The following is an 18260-nucleotide window of genomic DNA, read 5'->3' as shown; positions in this document are numbered from 1 at the left end:
TGTAAAGATTTGATGTGGACGAAAAGGAGATCGTTTTGAGAAAAGGAGGAGAAAAGACTAGAAAAAGAAACAGAGAAAATTTCTCCCTCTCTTACTGCGAGTACTTAAGTGAGCCAGCTTATTCCCCAATTTGTTCTCTTTTTTTTCTATCGTACGTGTGCGCAGAGCATCCAAAGAACGTCAGATATAACCGAGCTCGACGTGTCAAAACGATGTGAGGACCTAGCGTCCTTCATGGAAAGCCTGCTACAAGAGACGAAAGCGCCCGGTATCGGCAAGGACGAACTCGCAGCGGACGACAAGAGCTTTTCGGTGACTATTAGCTACGTTTTAGTATCACCGACACTTTTTCCGCTAAATTACTTATGCTATAACGCTCTCCGTATCCTCTGCTACGCTACGAAGAGAAAACGTGATCTCTATTCAGTAGTTACATAGCTGTAACGATATAACGCAAGCCCGCCACGTTTCACTTCGCAGGCGGAGCGACGTGGGGAAGGTGTATATATATATTATATATATATATATATATATGTACACGTGTTACTTTATCAACCTAATATCCCGTCGTCGATGCACGATATACTTTTACAGTAATTCGTTTTTGAACCTCCGTCGAACATGAATCTCTTGTCCATGTCCCAGGTAGAACAAAAAATGATGCTGATGTCAAAATAACGTTAAAGTGAAGTAAGAAAATGGCCGAAAACTGAGTTTCTATAGTCATTTTCTGGTCATTTAGATTTCATCATGATTTTCTCTTCTACCTGGGATACGCAATTTCATATTTTTTCCCCCTAAATTTTTGCTTTCCATAGCGTTTTTGACGCCATTTTTCTCCCTATGATGCGTGTGACTGCAATTATCGATGGTCCTGTGTCATCGAGAGAATCCTTAACGTTTTCGGGAAACATTCATATTTTTTTCTTCCCCCTCCGTGTTTGTACTCGACGGCAGAAACGATGTGCCGAAAATGTATCGTGACATATGGGCAACTGAGAAAAAAGGAAAAGAAAGTCAGAATCTTTACGAAAAAATAGTACTAGCAATCAGTACTCACTACTGAGTGATCAGTACTCGCAATACTGATCATTTAATACTGAGGATTGATCGCTAGTACTACTTTTTCGTAAGGATTTTGACTCAGAGGAAGAGAAAAAGATATCGATTGGATATCTTAGCACTAATGCTTCTCTCAGGCGCTTCTTTTTTCTTTGCTGATCCACACGACGCGAGCGCAAAATGTAAATAGAATTAAGGCAAGCTAGTAATTTTAACCAACGAGACTCTATCCATCTATCTATCTATCTCCTGTTGCTTTCGGATAAGTATGCGGTAGAATTTTTTAGAGAGAGTCTTGACGAAATCAAGATGATGGTTAAGGTGAGTAGACGAAGACGCTTGCTGACAGATAAAAACCGAAGAATGAAACTACTTCGGGCTTTTGAACTCTTAACTAATCAAAAACGACTAAAGCAGCTAACAACGCAGCAGCTAAAGCACTAGGCAACGGTTAATATAAAGCTCCCTAATCAATCAAGCCTCTACCCAGCTCTTTTGTACGTAGACACGGACGAAGAGCGATGAGAAAATCGTGTAGGGCCAGTGAAGGATAACGTCTCTCAATTTCGAAACCTTGTAAGCACTGGTTATCGGGTAAGTCCACCTACCTTTTTCTTTCTTTTGTTTCACTCAATATAGTCATTCCTTAATGAAGCGCGGTCGATAGAATTTTAATGAAGCGTAACGAGTCTGAAATTGGAAAATTCGTGTACATTGATAGAAAATTAGAATTAGTCTCGGCGTTAAACGTACTTTATAGTAGCAGCAACATACATGTAAGGTTATAACTATTGACACTATAATAATATTTACTAGATAAATTCTCTTTACTATTTTTGTGTTTAAAGTGTATCTTCGGCGCCGAAACTAACTATAATTTTCTATTAGTGTAGCCAGGCGCAAGCTAGAGTCGTTACGCTTTTTAAGGTTTCTCTCGCGCGAACGGAGGCTCGCTCACGAAGAAAAAAAATAATTTAAAGAGAGAGCAAAGTTTATACTGTCGTAGCAAAAGCATAAATATACTGAATGTTTCTTAAATACTGTCCAATATTTTGGGAGTTGATTTTTGAGATCACTTCATGGAGAAAAGCTTATGTGATATAACATATACATAACATAGTTCATTTGAACTTTTTTTCATAAAATGACCTCAAAAAATAATTCCTAAAATATTGGGCAGTACTTAAGAAACATCCTACATATTTATTCACTTGCTACGATAATTTGTTTTCTCTAAGTTATTTTTCTCAGTGCTCAAAGAGTCGATCTTCGTTACGACGGACTTTCCTTCGTCGGTCATTTTCGGCCTACATCTTCCTCGGGAATCTTCCCGCGTCTGCAATCCGAAGTAGAACAAAAAGTCATATAAAAGTTAAGATGAAACGTCAAAATAATGTCAAAGTGGCATTTTAACGTCATCTTAACTTTTATGTGACTTTTTGATCTGCTTGAAATGGAACGAATTTCCCGTGAGACGTCTATAGTGAGAGTTCTATAGTGTCGCCGAGACCTTTATTTTTCCTTCTTTGATCTCTCTCCGTGATGTAATCACGATTTTCTTCCTTATGACTATAGCATGTATCGGGAAGTTATGAGATTATGTTCTCAAGACGTTCGAATCAGCGAGCTCTTTCACTTAGAAGATTTTGAAACTAGCGCAAAGGTGCATGATTGAGAAGGGTTGAATGCACGAATGATTCGCGACGAACGAACAAACTCTCTTTTTAGCGACGAGCTTCGCTGTTTCACGGCAATTGTCGCCGAGAAAATCGGATATTCTCGCGTTACTCCGTTCTTCAAAGACAGAAAAAAAGAATCAACTCTCACAGCTACAAATTAAATGTGGTAACTAAATTTCAGTTGTATTATATAAATAATTAGTTTTTATCTATTGGAGCTAATTCTTTTCTGCCATGTAGTAGCAATATGCATGTAAAATTGTCATCATTGACACTATACTTGTAGTAACACTCGTAGAAAATTGTCTCTCCTGACTATAATTCTTTCACTTTAATAATTATAGTTACAAGTACCAAATTTTTTCTCCAAGTACATTATTTTTCTCAATATAGTACTGACACAATTAACAGCTTCACTGAAAGAGAAAAATGGTTGATATCAGTAAAAATTATTTTCGGTACAAATTATATCTTTTTGTCGTAACAAAGAAAAATAAAGTAGCAGTAACAATATGTATATAAGGTGTCATTATCAGCAATATAATAACACTTCCTTCAAAAATGGTTTTTCTAATTAGAATTCTTCCACTATGCGATTATAGTTTCGCGCACTTTTTTCTCCCTGTTCGATCGTAGCTTTTTTTGATTTTGCACAACGAGAAAAGGAGACTCGTATATAATCAACCGATTAAAAGCGCGACGTATAAAATTCTGCCGTGTCTATGACACGTGAGACCAAACTCAATATAATTCCACCGGTTTCAGTTCAATTGTATTTGACATTAGAAAAAGAAAAGAGAATGTAGAGCACAGGAGCTCAATGCAACGAAGAATATCGTGGCACGGAGGTTCGAAGCGAGATGATGCACACTCGCACGTACGGGATCGATTCTCTCGGACTGTTCGCTGTAAATAAACGTCAAATTGCACTCGCAAGTACTGGATGCGCTTTGCCGCGGAAGCTTGCACCACGAGTTTACAATCGTGCGCTCGCAAACGATTTATGACGCACAGCAACGCCGGTAAACGAGAGGAAAAGCCTCCCTCGGGGACGGATAGGCGAACTTCCTCTCCTTTTCTCACTTTCTTAACTTTAATTAACGAGAAGTCCCTTAATCGGGACTTTTAGCAGCCAGGGGCAGCCGGGGAAACACACTCTTACCCCTCCGTTTTCACGCGGAATGAGCACAGCCACGCTAAAAATATACTACTAACAACTGACAACCGACGTAATACGAAATACGAATCGTCAGTGGCAACTCATTCTAAGGCATTAAAATATGCCTTTAAAGAGATATCGTAATCCTTTGTTGCAGAAGCACGACAGCGTAATGCTCGGTGAGATCTCGCCCCATCATGAATACTACGACAGCAAATCGTTCACGGAGACGTTGCCGAGCTACAACCAGCTCAACTACAACGAGAACATCGAGCGGTTCTTCAAGAGCAAACCGCCGGTCGCCACCATGTACGGCAGCGATGAAGAGAATGTCAATTCCAGCAACGTCGAGGGCGGTGAGTTGATCTATTCCCGTAAATACTGAACAGATGTTGATATGAATGGAGCACGTTTCAAATAGAAATATACCTATATGCTTACAAATGAAGTGTTTTTTTTTCTGTAGTTATCCTACGGGAAAAGATTTCTGAATCAACTTAATATCAATGGGAACTCTTCTCCCGCACGTATCTCGATTCATGTCTCAAGTTGGCGAAGCTTCGTTAAAGCGCACCTCGCCATGAGAAGATCGCCTCATAAAGGAGAAATATCGGGTTCGTTATGTTTTAAGCTCGAAAATGCATGTCGCCGATAAACGGCAGCGGCGCGAGCGGCAGCGGTAGCGCGGAGAACCTTAGCAGCGGTTCCAACAACCAGACGAGCTCAGCGAGCCGCGACGACACCTCGAACACCGCCAGCAACAGCAACACCACTGCGACGGAGAGCTTCAAGCTGCCCACGCTGACGGAGATGTTGCTGAACCGGCACAACGAGGACATGGAGAAGCTGATGATGCAGAAACACCGTGAACTGCGCTCCAGTATCAAGAACAGCGACAAGCTGCTCAAGGATTCGCGCATCAAGACGAAAAAGGTCAACGGAGTTGACCAAAACGCCCATTACGTCAATCAGGGTCACGGCATCAAGAGGAGCAGCAGTCACAGCTGGGAGGGTGAAAGCTTCAAGGTTCGAGCTCCCCAAGTAGAATGTATTTAGTCGGCCTAGGTCGAAAGCTAGTAGCTGATACAACAGTTAGATTGAATTTTCTAGATAATTACTAATTCGTTACCGGTTGATTATTCATTAAAACGTACACAAAAAGAAAATTGGATTGATTGGATCTATCTGACAATGAACGACCAAATTCATTTTGGTCATTTTGGTGGAAGGAAACAATATTTCTGGTTCTTATGAACCAAAACCGCCTTTTATAAGCAGAAATTATGTTTCCTTCAGCGGAAACGCGTCTCGTCTTTATTCATTGTCAGATAAATTTAACCAAACTTTTTTCTCCGTGTTTTATTTATTATCTCATAGCTAGGCACTCACAAAGCACTCACGCTTTAATTTCTTTTGTCGATTGTCAAATTTGAAAAAAAGCTAACGAGATCCGCCGGATCCAGATTGGCAATTGAATTTTTTTCTCTATTAATCTCTGGTTCCAATTTAGTAATGCTAGAAAATACAAAGAAAAGTATCAGATTGGTGTGTTAACATAAATCGACATAAATGAACTAGACATAAATCTGAACTTGGTAATATGCAAACAGATATCGAAGCATGATAAGATCTCGAGGACGAGCACGGCGGGCCCAGCGAACCTCATGACTACCGTTACCAGCATGAGTCTCGATCAATCGACCGTGGTGCAAACCGGGACGAACATCAACCTGTGGCCACCACTGTCGGTCGCCGTACCCTCCTCCGTGCCAGCTCAACCCTGCGATCCATCGCACAAGTAAGCCGTCCGAAAATTACGGAGAGAGTACAAGTAATATCGAAATCGCGCAAAATTGCACGTAAAATAGTAGAAAAAAAAGATAAAATATGTGGAACCTCGTCACGAAAGCACACGTAGACTTAAGTGCATTCATGCATTTCAGCGTCAGTTCGGAAACCATACCTAGATTCCCGTTGCTATCGTCGGTGATACCTGTATATTACGTGTCAGTACCGCAAGCCAGCGAATCCACAACGACGCTATTGTCACCACAAAAAAAACTGGACTCACCCTCGACCACGCAACCGACGCAACAGAGTCCTTACAGTAAGCATCATTGTGAAGTTCGTTATGAATCGCTCTCTACAGTTCGCGAGTTAACTTGCGGAATCTCTAGAGATACCAAATTCTTCGCGAATTTGCAACACGATAGGACAGTTATAAGAAAATTATAGCGATAGAATTAGTAAATTAGCAAGTTAAAAATTTAATTAAAAGTTAGAATTTAATTTTAAGGAATTAAGCTAGTTTTTAAATTCACATAGCGTTTGTTCCAGTGTCCTACGTTGCTACAGCGATGGCCGGGATGATATACCCGGTGATCGGCGCACCGCCGCCGCGCGCGATGATGTACAAGCCCTTCCTGTTACCCGAGCAAGCGCCGGCAGCGTGCGAGAACCAGCAGCTGCCTAACAACAAATGTTTGGATCGCAGACGACCGGCCAGTCAAGCGACCAGTGTCAAAGCCGAGCCGAGCAGCATAATGGCCATGTCTGAGTCCTCCAAGAAGGTAAAACAGCCGCTGATAATTGGTCGAAACCAGTTGACGAACTGATATCGGCATTAATTTTCCCAATAGTTTTGATTTTACACAAAAACTAAGAAGATCTTGATCACTCCGTCAGGTTCAATCGCCTAGCGAGCTCTTCTCGTCGTGTATGAGCAACGACGGCGGTTGTTCAAGTGTAGTGGACTTACTGACCCCGGTGACCATGAAGGGACACCGACCGATGGACTATAATGGGGACGAATCGAGTTCATCCAGTCTCTACAGCAGTTTCTTGTACAAGAGCAGCGAAAGCAGCTGCAATCCGGATCAGAAGACGTGCGAGGTCTCCTCTGAGGTAAGGCAACGAATTCTCCTCGTCTTTTTGTTGTCTTTGAAATGGATTTAAATTAAATTAAATTTTCTTGTCGCATAGGAGCACACCAAATGCCATCAAGGGATGCGGAGGAGGGATCCACCTTGGCTGGAAGGCGTACAACTGACGCCAGAACTGATTTACGAATACCAGGTGCATCCGAAGACTTTGAACGAGGTGTTGAAGGCTGACATGGATGCGATAAAGGACTTGAACCAGCCACTGCTGGTAAACGATCAGCTAGGGCAACTTTATCTGGATTTGGAAATGGAAGGCTTCGATACGAAACTGGTCCTCGAAGAAGGAATCACGTCGAGCGGAAGCGACAGTGGCAGTAGCAGCGGCAGTTGGACGGAAGGCATGTCGCAGGTAAAAGAGAAAATCGATGAAATTGTTATATGTATCACTTAGTGCATATGATCGAATAAAAAGTCTTCTTTAATTAGTGACTCAAAAATTTGCATGTTGTTTGCAAAATAATAAAGGACTTTTTTATCCAGAGTGGTCTAATCTATAAGTATATAACAGCTGTCGTACCTAGCAACAGATTTAAAATTCGAGACTTAAGGTGAGAACTGAAGGTGACTAAGACTAAATAAATAACTGTAAAATTAACATGGCAATATGCAACTTTCCACTTCAATCTGTTTTTCCTCTTACCGCGTTAATTTTATGGTACAAATATCATTTTGTGGGTATACCTTTTTATTTGAACATATGTCCCGCAAGAATTCTGGATTTCCTCGCTTCTGACGTCATAAAACAAAATGGCCACGGTACAGGATCTTCGAAACCGAAAATTTCGGCCTGATTAGAATATTTCTAAATTGTTTCGCTCGACATCTCGATTGCTTACAGCGTAAACAGAGGAGAAGAATGGTGAAGTACGGCAAACTCGTGATGATCCACGAGGAGGACGCGCCGTTGCCGCCTCCGTTACCGTCTCCGTTACCGTCTCCGATTGTACCGTGTCAGCATTCTTAAGAGATGCGCGCGATCCGGTATGGACAACTGATTCAGGACAACTCCGAAGTCGACGTTCGCATCGTCGCATTCGCATTTCTCCCGAGTGGGTCCAACGTTGTTAGTCTTTAGATTAAATCAATTCTGTTCTCGCACCGTTTGAGTATGTACTTCGTTTTCGTATGCCATTATATACTTTTCGATCGATATAAGAGTATATTATACGCATAATCCGCAAAAACATGATCAGAGCTCATTAGGATTTAGAAATTCCTTTACGATCATTGAAGCCAAGCAACGGTGACCGCTACAGGATCGAAACCATGCGGAGATACGTATGAGAGCGCCGTAAAAAATATATCAAATTCTTTTTATTATTTAAACAAAATGCTCAAGCATTAGGTTGTATATGGGAATGCGCGCACGTGGCTGTGTACATATGTATGCGCGCGTATGTATATGATACTCTAATAATACCGGGGACGTCTCATAATATACTGCAGGATGTCCCCAGTATTGAATAGGTTTCGGATGTGGACATAGGAATATCTTCTGCACATTCTCAGAATATCGTAGAACATATTTCGAATATTGATGGGATATACACAATTTACGTTTCCGATATACTGCGTACATGCTCAGGATCTACCTCCTTGTAGGATACCACAGGTATTTCCTATTAAGTCTTAAACTCTTCGATCTGGATATGTGACAGTCAAGGTCCTTCTTTGATGGACAGATAGCATTTGTGTGTGTTATCGAACTTCGATCGAAAGACAGAGTGAAATCTCTGAAACGATCGAACATACCTACCGGGAGAAACGCAAACAAAAACCGACACGCCTATACTCAGCGAGAAATGAACTATCGAGTTGACATCGAATCGACGTCGAAACAATGGGAATTATATTAAATCGACGTCGATTCGATGTTTTATCTCCCACTGGGTGGGGGAAGTGCCTGTACTTTGGACCTATTTTACCTTGGACTCATGTCGATTTTAGCGTTATCTGTGATTTTTCCGCTTTGTTAATGTGATAATTCATTGTATTTACCACCACAGATAAGAATTCTGACAGTAAACACAATGAATTATCACATTAACAAAGTGAAAAAATCACTGAACAAAGCGCTGAAATCGACATGGATTCAATGTAAAACAAGTCCAAGGGTACAGCACCTTCTTCTATGAATAGCGAATGAAATGCACTCAAGAGACACGTGAATTTACCAATACTGATGACACAGTGATTCCGTTTCTTACATTTTTTTCCGGATAATCGTTCTCTCTTTGTCAAAAAGATTACGATTGATCGTGAAGATGCGATAATCGTGTCGTCATCGTCGTCGATACAAAGTTCGAAGAAGGTCCAGACGTTGCAACCAAGCAACGAATCTGAGCGCGTTTTGCCAGAATTTTCGATATGAAATAGAACGCGCTAACTGAACTAATCTCCAAAAGTATTTGCGCTTATATTTATACACGGGGTGTCTCGAGAACACCGGATATTAAAAGAGTATGTTTCGCAGTTCCGGTAGAATCTATAATTAAAGATATACGCAATGACATTGGGACATTTCGTGAAATAGGTGAGATACGTATAATTACGATACAAACACGCGACCGGAAATGACTGATTTCCTTTGGGGGGGGGGGGGGGGCAATTCGAAGGTTAATCCATAGTACAAAAAACAATGAAACTCGATGCACTTATTTTCGATAGTGTCCGTAGAACTCGTTTGTATTATATAACTGCGTAGCCACGTGCGAACTGATCGAAAGATCGCGGGAGAACACGAATGGGGGGATAGAAAGAGGATATTCTTGATGATTTTCTTTTGTGTTCTCGATTTTGGACACTCTTTTTCCCTCCTATCGCAATTTTCGGAATATTATATTATTACATGTGTAAAGAAATAATCTCGCTAATTTAAATCGTGCCACCGATATACATCCTTATCGGGGAGCACTTTGCAAAAACCTCGATATTCGTTTCGATCACATCAGCGCGGCCGGCTAAAACCGATAAATTACTCGACAAAAAAAAAGCGTTTCATTCGAGCGCATTTCATTCGAGATACATACAATTAAGCGTCGTTTATAGTTTCTAGGGATCAAAATCGAACGATAAGATCAACCTATTAACTACATGACGCGACCCGTTGTAACACTCGTGGTGTGCCATAACATGCCACTTTGTATATTCAGCGTTTTTATATCTCTGGAAAATATTTTAGATCAAATATATATAGAGCGGTAGATAAGATTACCATAACTATATTTAAATTTCTTATGTAATATGTGTGTCATCTTTGTTTTTCATGCCACTCTCCTGACAATAATTTATATTTCTAGATTTATACGACAGAGTCGTGAGAAGGTGGAGAGAGAGAGAGAGAGAGAGAGAGAGAGAGAGAGAGAGAGAGAGAGAGAGAGAGAGTATATTTTATTCCCAATAAAATTCGGGTCTGATAATACGCTACATTTATTGAAATTTCATCATATATTTGTTCCAATAATTTTTTCATCAAAAATATCTCCAGAAAACTCACGAAGATATCAAATCTCATTCGTAAAAACGCAAATCTTAAGCGATCCCACGGTCAGATAATTTATCGTCGCCTCTCAGATAAATTTTAAATTTCGACATAAATAACTTGTTGATATTCATGTGCTCTATACTTTATCTATTGAATACAGAATTGATCTCCACAAATAAGATCTCAATAAACAAAGCTTAATCGTGGAACAAAGTGAAACTCTGTGCGCGATACTGACTAGGTTGTATAATTAGATAAATTTTATCTTGTACATCACATGTTTAGAAAATAATGGTCCGCGTGAACGGACAGGCGATTCTGTTCTCTGCATTAATCACATAATTAAAAACTCAATTACGTAATCGCAAACGGAGTACGTCACTTGGCATATAAATTTATTTCCGGAACGCATGGACTGTGAAGTTAGCATGGCTACTTTAGCGATTCGAGAATAGAGCACGACATATGAAAGACGAAGAGATATTTTGTATACTACGTATTCGTGTGTGTGTGTGTGTCACATGCGATAACCAGCACGTGTCGACCGCATCATGTGTACAGTATCGGTAAGAAAGATATTTTATATACGAGTGATTTAGAGAAAGAGAATAAGGTAAGTCGACTCTGGGGCGGAAATCCCCAAGAACTCAAGATCTAGTTTAGAATTTGTAATCTGCTTGCTGCACTTCAATGGAAGAGAAAAGGATGAAACCCGAGATTATCGATGCTGGATTTTAGTGATTTTTTCGTCGCATATGACGAATCTTTGCTTCTAGTCTGTGAAATTATCCATTCCCTGGTGAAAAAATATCTCAGAATTTCTATAAATTTTAAGACTTTCTCAGAATGTTTTATAGAGAAAACTTTATAGAAAAAACACAATGTACAAGTATTTAATATTTTTTTCATTGATATTTTTCTTTTTTTCTTACCAATAAAATTTTAGCAATCAAGAGGATTTCTTTCTACTCTGGAGAATTCCGTCCCTTGAACACTTTTATTCATCCAATTTTTTCTAAAAGCCGCATGCGCCCTTCGAGACTTTTGTTCTGCTCGTTTCGAGCTGTTTCATTCTCTACTTTCTCTTCGATTGTCGTTCAGTGAAACGTTCACGACGAAGAAGCACACCACCTCCGCGACTTCATCGGATGCAAATACAAAAGAAAAGACGCGAATTGAAAGTGCCGAGATGTCGAGGGATCCTCTTCGATTCTCTCCTTTGATAGATTCGTCAGTTTTTGTACAAATTCTCTCTCTTCTTTACAAATTTTCCTTTTTTACTCTTTTATAAATGTTCTCTTTTTACCACTTCGTTCATTTGAATGATATTGTTTTTAAGAATATTACTGCAGACATAGAAAGTTTACTCTTTGAGCAAAGGGCTTCTCGCGTTCATTATATAGACAATATATATGGCGTTCGATAAGCTCCTTTCAATTTAAGTTACGCTAAGTTGTTGAATTACTATGCTTAGATTGTCGCTTCCTCATGTTAGCACGCAGGAGATTCCACTTTCCGGTGTAGCTTTATGATTGAAGATTATTCGTATGCGTGATTGATTGTGCGATCGTTGTACTCTTGTAAGTTATTATAATATATATATATATATATATATCATAATACGGAGAACCCGCAAGATTCTTCTCTCTAATTTTTATTTTACTGTGTTATGTTAAGCGCATGTCAAACGACGAGCGATATAAAGCGCGAGTTTCTCGTAGATTCGACTTTGAAAGTCTAGATACGTTCATCTCGCTAATATTGCGCTATGTGTAAACCACATATTTCTTTGACAACGATGTGCGAGAAGCGTCTCACTCTTTTCACGCGAGAATACTACATCAATATAAAATATTGTGTATTTATCGAGAACGTGTTTAATAAACATCCCGTTCCTGCCTGTTCACGTTGCAACCAATCGTAGTATGATTTACACACGTGCCATTATATTATGATATAATATATCATAATACATATACTATAATATTTTCGTTTATAAAATGTTATGCTGCAATAAACAAGACAAAATTAGTATTAATTCGAAACTCATATTCTCACATATATAAGCAAGGACATATTCTTATGTGAAGATAAAATTTACTCTTATACATGAAAAAATTTTATACGGTTCCATTAAGAATCTCATATTCTTGTTATTCAAGAGTAATTTTTGTAAATTTAGAGGAAAAATATATAGATAGAAAGAACAATGTCTTCGAACTAAGAATTGTATCAGTCTTGAACTGATATTGATTCTTTTTCCATGTATACAGGCTGAATGGAACTTCGAGATCGGTATTGTGCGGGTTCAAGAAGGATAACGATAGATTTGTACACGACGTGTTCGTTGAATAAATTTTATTGTACTAACGTGTGTGTGTGTGTGTGTGTGTGTGTGTGTGTGTGTGTGTGTGTGTGTATGACTCATCAAGTATATACATGATGTGGAGTCGTTGGCGTGAGGCGAATTTACACGCGGGATACGAGGGAGGTGAGGGTACCGAAAATATACATCTACCGCGCGGTTAAGGCGCGCCTTTTCATGCGCTCATCTCGATGACAATGTCGATGACAAGTCCCAACTTAAATTACATTATTCGTTGTGTTCCGAACAAATGTTGAAAACAGTACTGCTCCCATCGATTCAGCGTAACAGCTGGTCGGCGAACAAGTAGATTAGAACAATCTAATGTGGCACAGGTGTGTTGGTATGAAAGGAAGAAAGAAATCCAGCTCCGACTGGGGAAAGAATAAATATTAACAGGCAAGAGAGCGAAGAGAATAAATCTCTGCTGCTCGAAGCAAAATTGCACTCTGTCCATTCCCGCGTCTTAAGACGCGTGGAGAATTCTTCCTATTATTTATATTGGTCGGGTGATTGCAGTGACGTAACGAAATATNATATATATATATATGCGAAATCTCGTCAGTGCTTATTACGAAGTTAATCGTCTCGAAGAAGACTCAGCGGATCCTCGACGATTTTCTCGGCCGTCTTCTTCAGGTCCCTGGTGACGGGTTTCTTCACAGCCGGTCGCAAGCTCGCAATCACTGTTCTCGGCTTGTGGTCCGCCGGAGTGGACGATTTGCCGAAGATACCGTCGCTACCGTCGTCGTCGTCATCGTCGTCGTCGTCCGACACGAACAGTGATTTGGAGGACAGCGGCGTGACTCTCTTAGGAACAGGTCGCTTCGCGGTGAAAATATCGACGTCGTCGTCCTCGTCGTCGTCGTCGCACGTCGCGTCGTTGCCGAAGATGTTCTTGAGATTCGAGCTTTTGGCAAAGTCGGCGAAGTCGTGTCTCGACTCGGAGATCGACGCGCTGTCCGACTTCTGCGAGTGGCCGGACGACTCGACGAACAGACTGGAGTCGTCGTCGTCGTCGTCGTCGTCGAAGAGGTTGTTCTTCTTACGGCCGGCCTGCGCGGGGGCCGGCTTCTGAGCGTCAGGGCGCGTCCTCACGGCCGCGCTGCCGAACAAACTGTCGTCTTCGTCGTTCCGCTCGTCGTCATCGTCGAACAGGCTGATCTTCGTGTCGCGCAGCGGCTTCTTCACCGTCCTCTTCAACGGCGCGGAGAAGAGATCGCCGCCGCCCGCGTCGTCCGCGAACAGGTCCAAGGTCTCTCTCTTCTGCGACCGCTCGTCGCTCGGCTTCTTCGTGCCGCCGCTGGAGAACAAACTGTCATCCTCGGAGAACAACAGACCTTTGCCCTTATCCGGCGACGGCGTCTTCGTGACGAACGCGAACAACTGACTAGGATTTTTCAGCGGGTCGTGGCTGCTGTCTCGCAGAGGATCGCTCGGCTCCTCATCGAGCTCTCCTTTGGCTTCCTCGTCCAGCTCATCGTCCACTTCCTTCCCGCGTGTCTCGTCCTTCCTCTCGCGAGTCTTCAACGTGTCCAACTTGCCGTCGGCTTGGTCCGATCGCATCGTCGCGCCGGGATCCTGTTCTATACTCCTGCCGCTCATCGCGTTGACCACTTCCGTCCTGATCGCGGCGTCTATCAGAGGCTCGGCAGCGACGGGTGTCTTCTCGGACTGCTCGCTGCCGACCGGCGAGAGTATCGGCGCCCTGCCGAACAACGTGTCCTCCTTCTGCGGGTCCTCCGGCAAGTCCGGCGGCACGTCGAACAGGTCCTCCTCGTCGGTGGACGGCGACAATAAGGTGTTCTTGTTGACGCTCATCGAGCTCTCCTTGCTGACGCTACCCAGCTCGGACTTGTCGTCTGTGCTGGGGTCGAGCCCGCGTTGGGCGTTGTCGGTGACGCTCAAACGATCGGTAGCCATGCTCGGTACGGCCGAATCCTTGCTGGACGTGCTGTGCGAGAAAGTGCTGGCGTGGCTCTCCTCCTGCGAGTCATCCGCGTTGTCAACCGTGTCGAAGTCGATGCCGCTGTGCCGCAGTGCGGACTTGCGGGCGTGTCGGCTCTGAGGACGACGCTTCGCCTGGATCCTCACGCGACTCTGGAATAAAACGAACAGGATGAGAAAGGAGATGTGTAAGATAACGTCAGAAAATCTCTCGTACCTTGGACGCGGCGGTGGACAACGTTTCCACCTGTGCCAGGTCGTCGAAGTTGATGGCCACCTCCGCGTTGCTGGCGTTCGAGATCGTTGAGTACTCTTTCCGCGTACTGCTCTCTGAAAATGAATGTTTCAATTGTTATGTTAATTTTTTTTTCGAAGCAAAGCAGTTTTGTTCAGATTTTTGTAGCCAGACGGTGCTTTCTTATTGATAAATTACTTCTGTCTTCAAATAAAGGAAGAGAGAGGCATTTATTACTATCTTAGAGCTTATCCTCTAAGGACGAATAGTTAACAAACGCATAGGTAAGCAAACTAAATTACAAAATTTTACAATAAGCACTAATAAGCACTAATATGAGAAGAAAATATACAAAGTAAAGATTAAAAACAATAGATGAAGCATGGAGCAAAACAAGCTGTATTTTTGTTGTTGATGCTGTTTTATTTCCGTAAGACGCGATGCAAACGTTATTGAACAATTATTTGTACATTCCTAGTCTATTTTTTCTCCTCTTTTCTTCAATTTAACTATTTCTATTATTAATTAGCTCCTTGTCCAATTTGTATTTTTTTTATATTTTTCCACGTAATTTACTTTTAGATTGATATGCACTGGTGTTTTATTAAAGAGGAAAATTTCTTCCCGTTACTATAAATGAATGAATAAAAATAAAATTACCTGATACGCTCGGAGGCGAGGCACGCCCAGCAGTGGTTGGACCTCCGCTGTCGCTGTCCTTGTCCACGATATCCTCGTCCTCATCGGTGCGATCCTCGCTCTTCCGCCACAATGGCGGCGCGTCCATCGGCGAGAGTATCTTCAGATCACCCATCTTGCCCATCAGGTTCTTTATCTTACCGGATACCGACTTTCGCGGTGTCTGACTGACGTCTTCGGATGGCGACGAAGTTGCTCGGATGCTCAGCGTCTTCGGCGGACTCTTTTTCGCCGTGCCGTCGACGTCCTCCTCGGACGTCTCTTCGACATTCGTTTTATTCTCTTCGGTGATGACGTCGTTCTCCGATCGACTCACGACAATATCCAGGTCGGCGGACGTCTTCACATCGCGATCCACGCTCGAGGGCTCCGCCGAGCTCTTGTTCTCCTCCTCGGCAAGTTTCATCACCTCCTCGACAATGTCTTTTTCTATCCCCTCCTTCAATTCAGGTTTCGTCCTGACATCCTGACGCGCCACCGTTTCCTTCTTGCCGAACAGATCGTCGTAGTCGTCGTCTTCGAACAAAAGACTGCGAGTCTTCGGGGCGCTCGGGAATAATCTGTTCTCCGGGGGAGCGTCCTTGCTCTTTCTCTCGACGTCGAGAATAGAGACTTCCTTGGAGATGTCGTTTCTTGGTTCAACAACCGACGCGTCTTTCTCCGCCGAAGAATGCCTTTTGCTGCTGGCCTTGGCCGACAAGAACAGGTCGTCTTCGTCTTCGAAGAGGTCAGTCTTTCGCTCGATCTTCGGCTTCAACTTCGGCTGCGCGCCGAATAGGTCGCCGTCGTCGCCGTCGTCGTCGTCGTCGAACAAGCCCATCTTCTTTGGCTCCATCCTCGCGCTCGGTAACTTGTCGACGTTGCCGTTCTTCGACGCCACCGGCTCCCGAGCACGATTGTCAAACAGACTATCCGAAGTCGCGTCCTTCGATCTCGGCTTCGAAGTCACGCCGAACAAATCGACGTCCGGGACGTCCTTGCCGGCGAATATGTCTATGTCGTCATCGAAGAGGCCGGCTCCTCGCGATGCCGGCTTCGTTCGGTCGGCCGACGCGACCGTGCCAAGGAAGTCCGTGCTCTTCTGCGACCTGGAGCCGGAACTCGCGGCGGAGAAGAGCTCGTCGCCGGAGTCGGAGTCGTCGAAGAGCGACGAGACCTTCGACTTGACGCGCTTCGAGTCCGACTTGGAGGGCAACGGCGGCGGCCCGAACAGATCGTCGTTCTCGAACACGTCGTCCTGCAGCGCCGACGAGACGTTGTTCTGTTGCTCCGGCTGCCGGGAGAGCTGCTGTTGTTGCTGATTGCTATTGCCGTTTGGATTCGCCGACGCGGAGTTAGCGGGATTACGCGTTCGCGCTGTGAACAGGCTGTCGCTGGTGACGCGCTCGCGGTAGATCTCCTCGGACCTGAGTCTCGTCGAGCACATCTCCGGGTGGAAATTCAGCCTAAAGAAAGGTAATTATGCGTTTCAAATTATTTCTGGGTAGAATCATTTTTAATCGTGAATGTACTAGAGGTACGTCCGCTTCTTTTAATCGGCAATCGTACGCGACGAATCAACCTTTCACGCTAAAATCGACCTTTTAATTATTAAAGTAACATTTTTATCGATGTCTTCCGTTAACTCGTTCTCAACAAGCAAGAAAAAAATTTTGCGACATCAACGGTATTGTTTTTCCCGTGTGTGGCACACGGAATCAGCGACGAAGCGACATTCGTTTTCCGGCGGAAGCCTACGCGAATGGCGGATCCGCGAGTTTGCAGCGTGTACACGTGGTGCTACATTGGCAATTTACAGTCTCGCATGCCTTGATTAGGCGTGATAAGAAATCTCAAACTCTGAACTGAGAAGAAAGCGCGCAAACAGCGATTGATGAAGCGGGAAACGAATCTCGCGCTAAATCGCGGCTGAATCTCGAAAGCCGCGCATTTCTGCAAAAGGGCTGTGTCGGCGAGGTCTCAATGTCATTGACGTTTTACATAACCATCGATTAGCACGGCGAAGAGTGAAGTTCCATATACACGCGAAGTGTTCCCGATTTATCAGGCCGTCCGCGATTTTTCCTCCCGCACCTCCTGCTTGCGAGACGATGGAAAGTTTCGGTCCCGAGAGCGAAGTCCCCCCTCCCGCACGGCGCCACGCCGACTCATTTCTTTCTCTTTTGATTTTCGCGCAGACGAATCGCATAGTAAGCGCGTAGTTTCTCGCCCGCGTGAAAACGACCGATAGCATAATGGACACGGTCGTGTGCGGCTGCACGGAGACGCTGAAAATAGGGCCACACGTTATCGTTTGCCCCCGCGCGCGCCTTACCGCTGCATTTTATTCGCGCGACGAAAGGGGAGGAGAGCGATTCACAACACAGACTTATCGCCCTTCTTATCTGCCCGCGTCTCACCACGCATCATGGAAGAATTCTCTCTCACTCTCTCTCTCTCTCTCTCTCTCTTTGTCACACTTTGTCACACTTGCTTTCCTTCTTGTGTGATTCGATTATATTATTTACCTTTATGTTATTATTATCGGTTTATTATCTTCGTCTTGTGCATGACTCTTCGCCTTTGTCTTTGTCTAACACACAACAAGCGAGGAAACATCATCTGTTATACACAACTCCCTCAGAAATTCGAATTTTGAATGCCTTTCTCCATTTTCTTTTGTACATACTCTACTCTTTATTTTAACAC

The 18260-nt window shown here is 43.3% G+C and overlaps 2 protein-coding genes across 5 annotated transcripts in view; one reads left to right on the top strand and one right to left on the bottom strand.

Annotated features, from left to right (window-relative positions):
- The window catches only part of LOC106745738 (period circadian protein), a 28379-nt gene extending 18930 nt beyond the window's left edge, over positions 1-9449 (top strand). For 2 of the 3 annotated variants that reach the window (XM_014621614.1, XM_014621616.1), the window contains 9 exons: positions 166-312; positions 4058-4256; positions 4532-4926; positions 5511-5698; positions 5844-6007; positions 6226-6470; positions 6586-6804; positions 6883-7191; positions 7681-9449. In XM_014621614.1, the coding sequence (XP_014477100.1) occupies positions 166-312; positions 4058-4256; positions 4532-4926; positions 5511-5698; positions 5844-6007; positions 6226-6470; positions 6586-6804; positions 6883-7191; positions 7681-7806 (1992 nt within the window). In that variant the 3' untranslated portion in view covers positions 7807-9449. The remainder of the gene's footprint in view (positions 1-165; positions 313-4057; positions 4257-4531; positions 4927-5510; positions 5699-5843; positions 6008-6225; positions 6471-6585; positions 6805-6882; positions 7192-7680) is intronic. The other variant, XM_014621615.1, reaches the window with a different exon arrangement.
- Positions 500-18260, bottom strand: part of LOC106745737 (WASH complex subunit FAM21C) — a 31117-nt gene continuing 13356 nt past the window's right edge. Inside the window, exons 10-13 of one of the 2 annotated variants that reach the window (XM_014621613.1) lie at positions 15534-17017; positions 14856-14968; positions 13230-14791; positions 500-534 (exon numbers count right to left, since the gene is read on the bottom strand). In XM_014621613.1, the coding sequence (XP_014477099.1) occupies positions 13271-14791; positions 14856-14968; positions 15534-17017 (3118 nt within the window). In that variant the 3' untranslated portion in view covers positions 500-534; positions 13230-13270. Of the gene's footprint in view, positions 535-13228; positions 14792-14855; positions 14969-15533; positions 17018-18260 lie in introns of those variants that run through there. The other variant, XM_014621612.1, reaches the window with a different exon arrangement.

This window comes from Dinoponera quadriceps, unplaced genomic scaffold (genome assembly GCF_001313825.1).
Source record: "Dinoponera quadriceps isolate SergipeBrazil2010 unplaced genomic scaffold, ASM131382v1 scaffold1658, whole genome shotgun sequence".
Lineage (NCBI taxonomy): Eukaryota > Metazoa > Arthropoda > Insecta > Hymenoptera > Formicidae > Dinoponera > Dinoponera quadriceps.
Note: the sequence above shows the minus strand (reverse complement) of the source record. Positions and strands in the feature narration are given on the sequence as shown.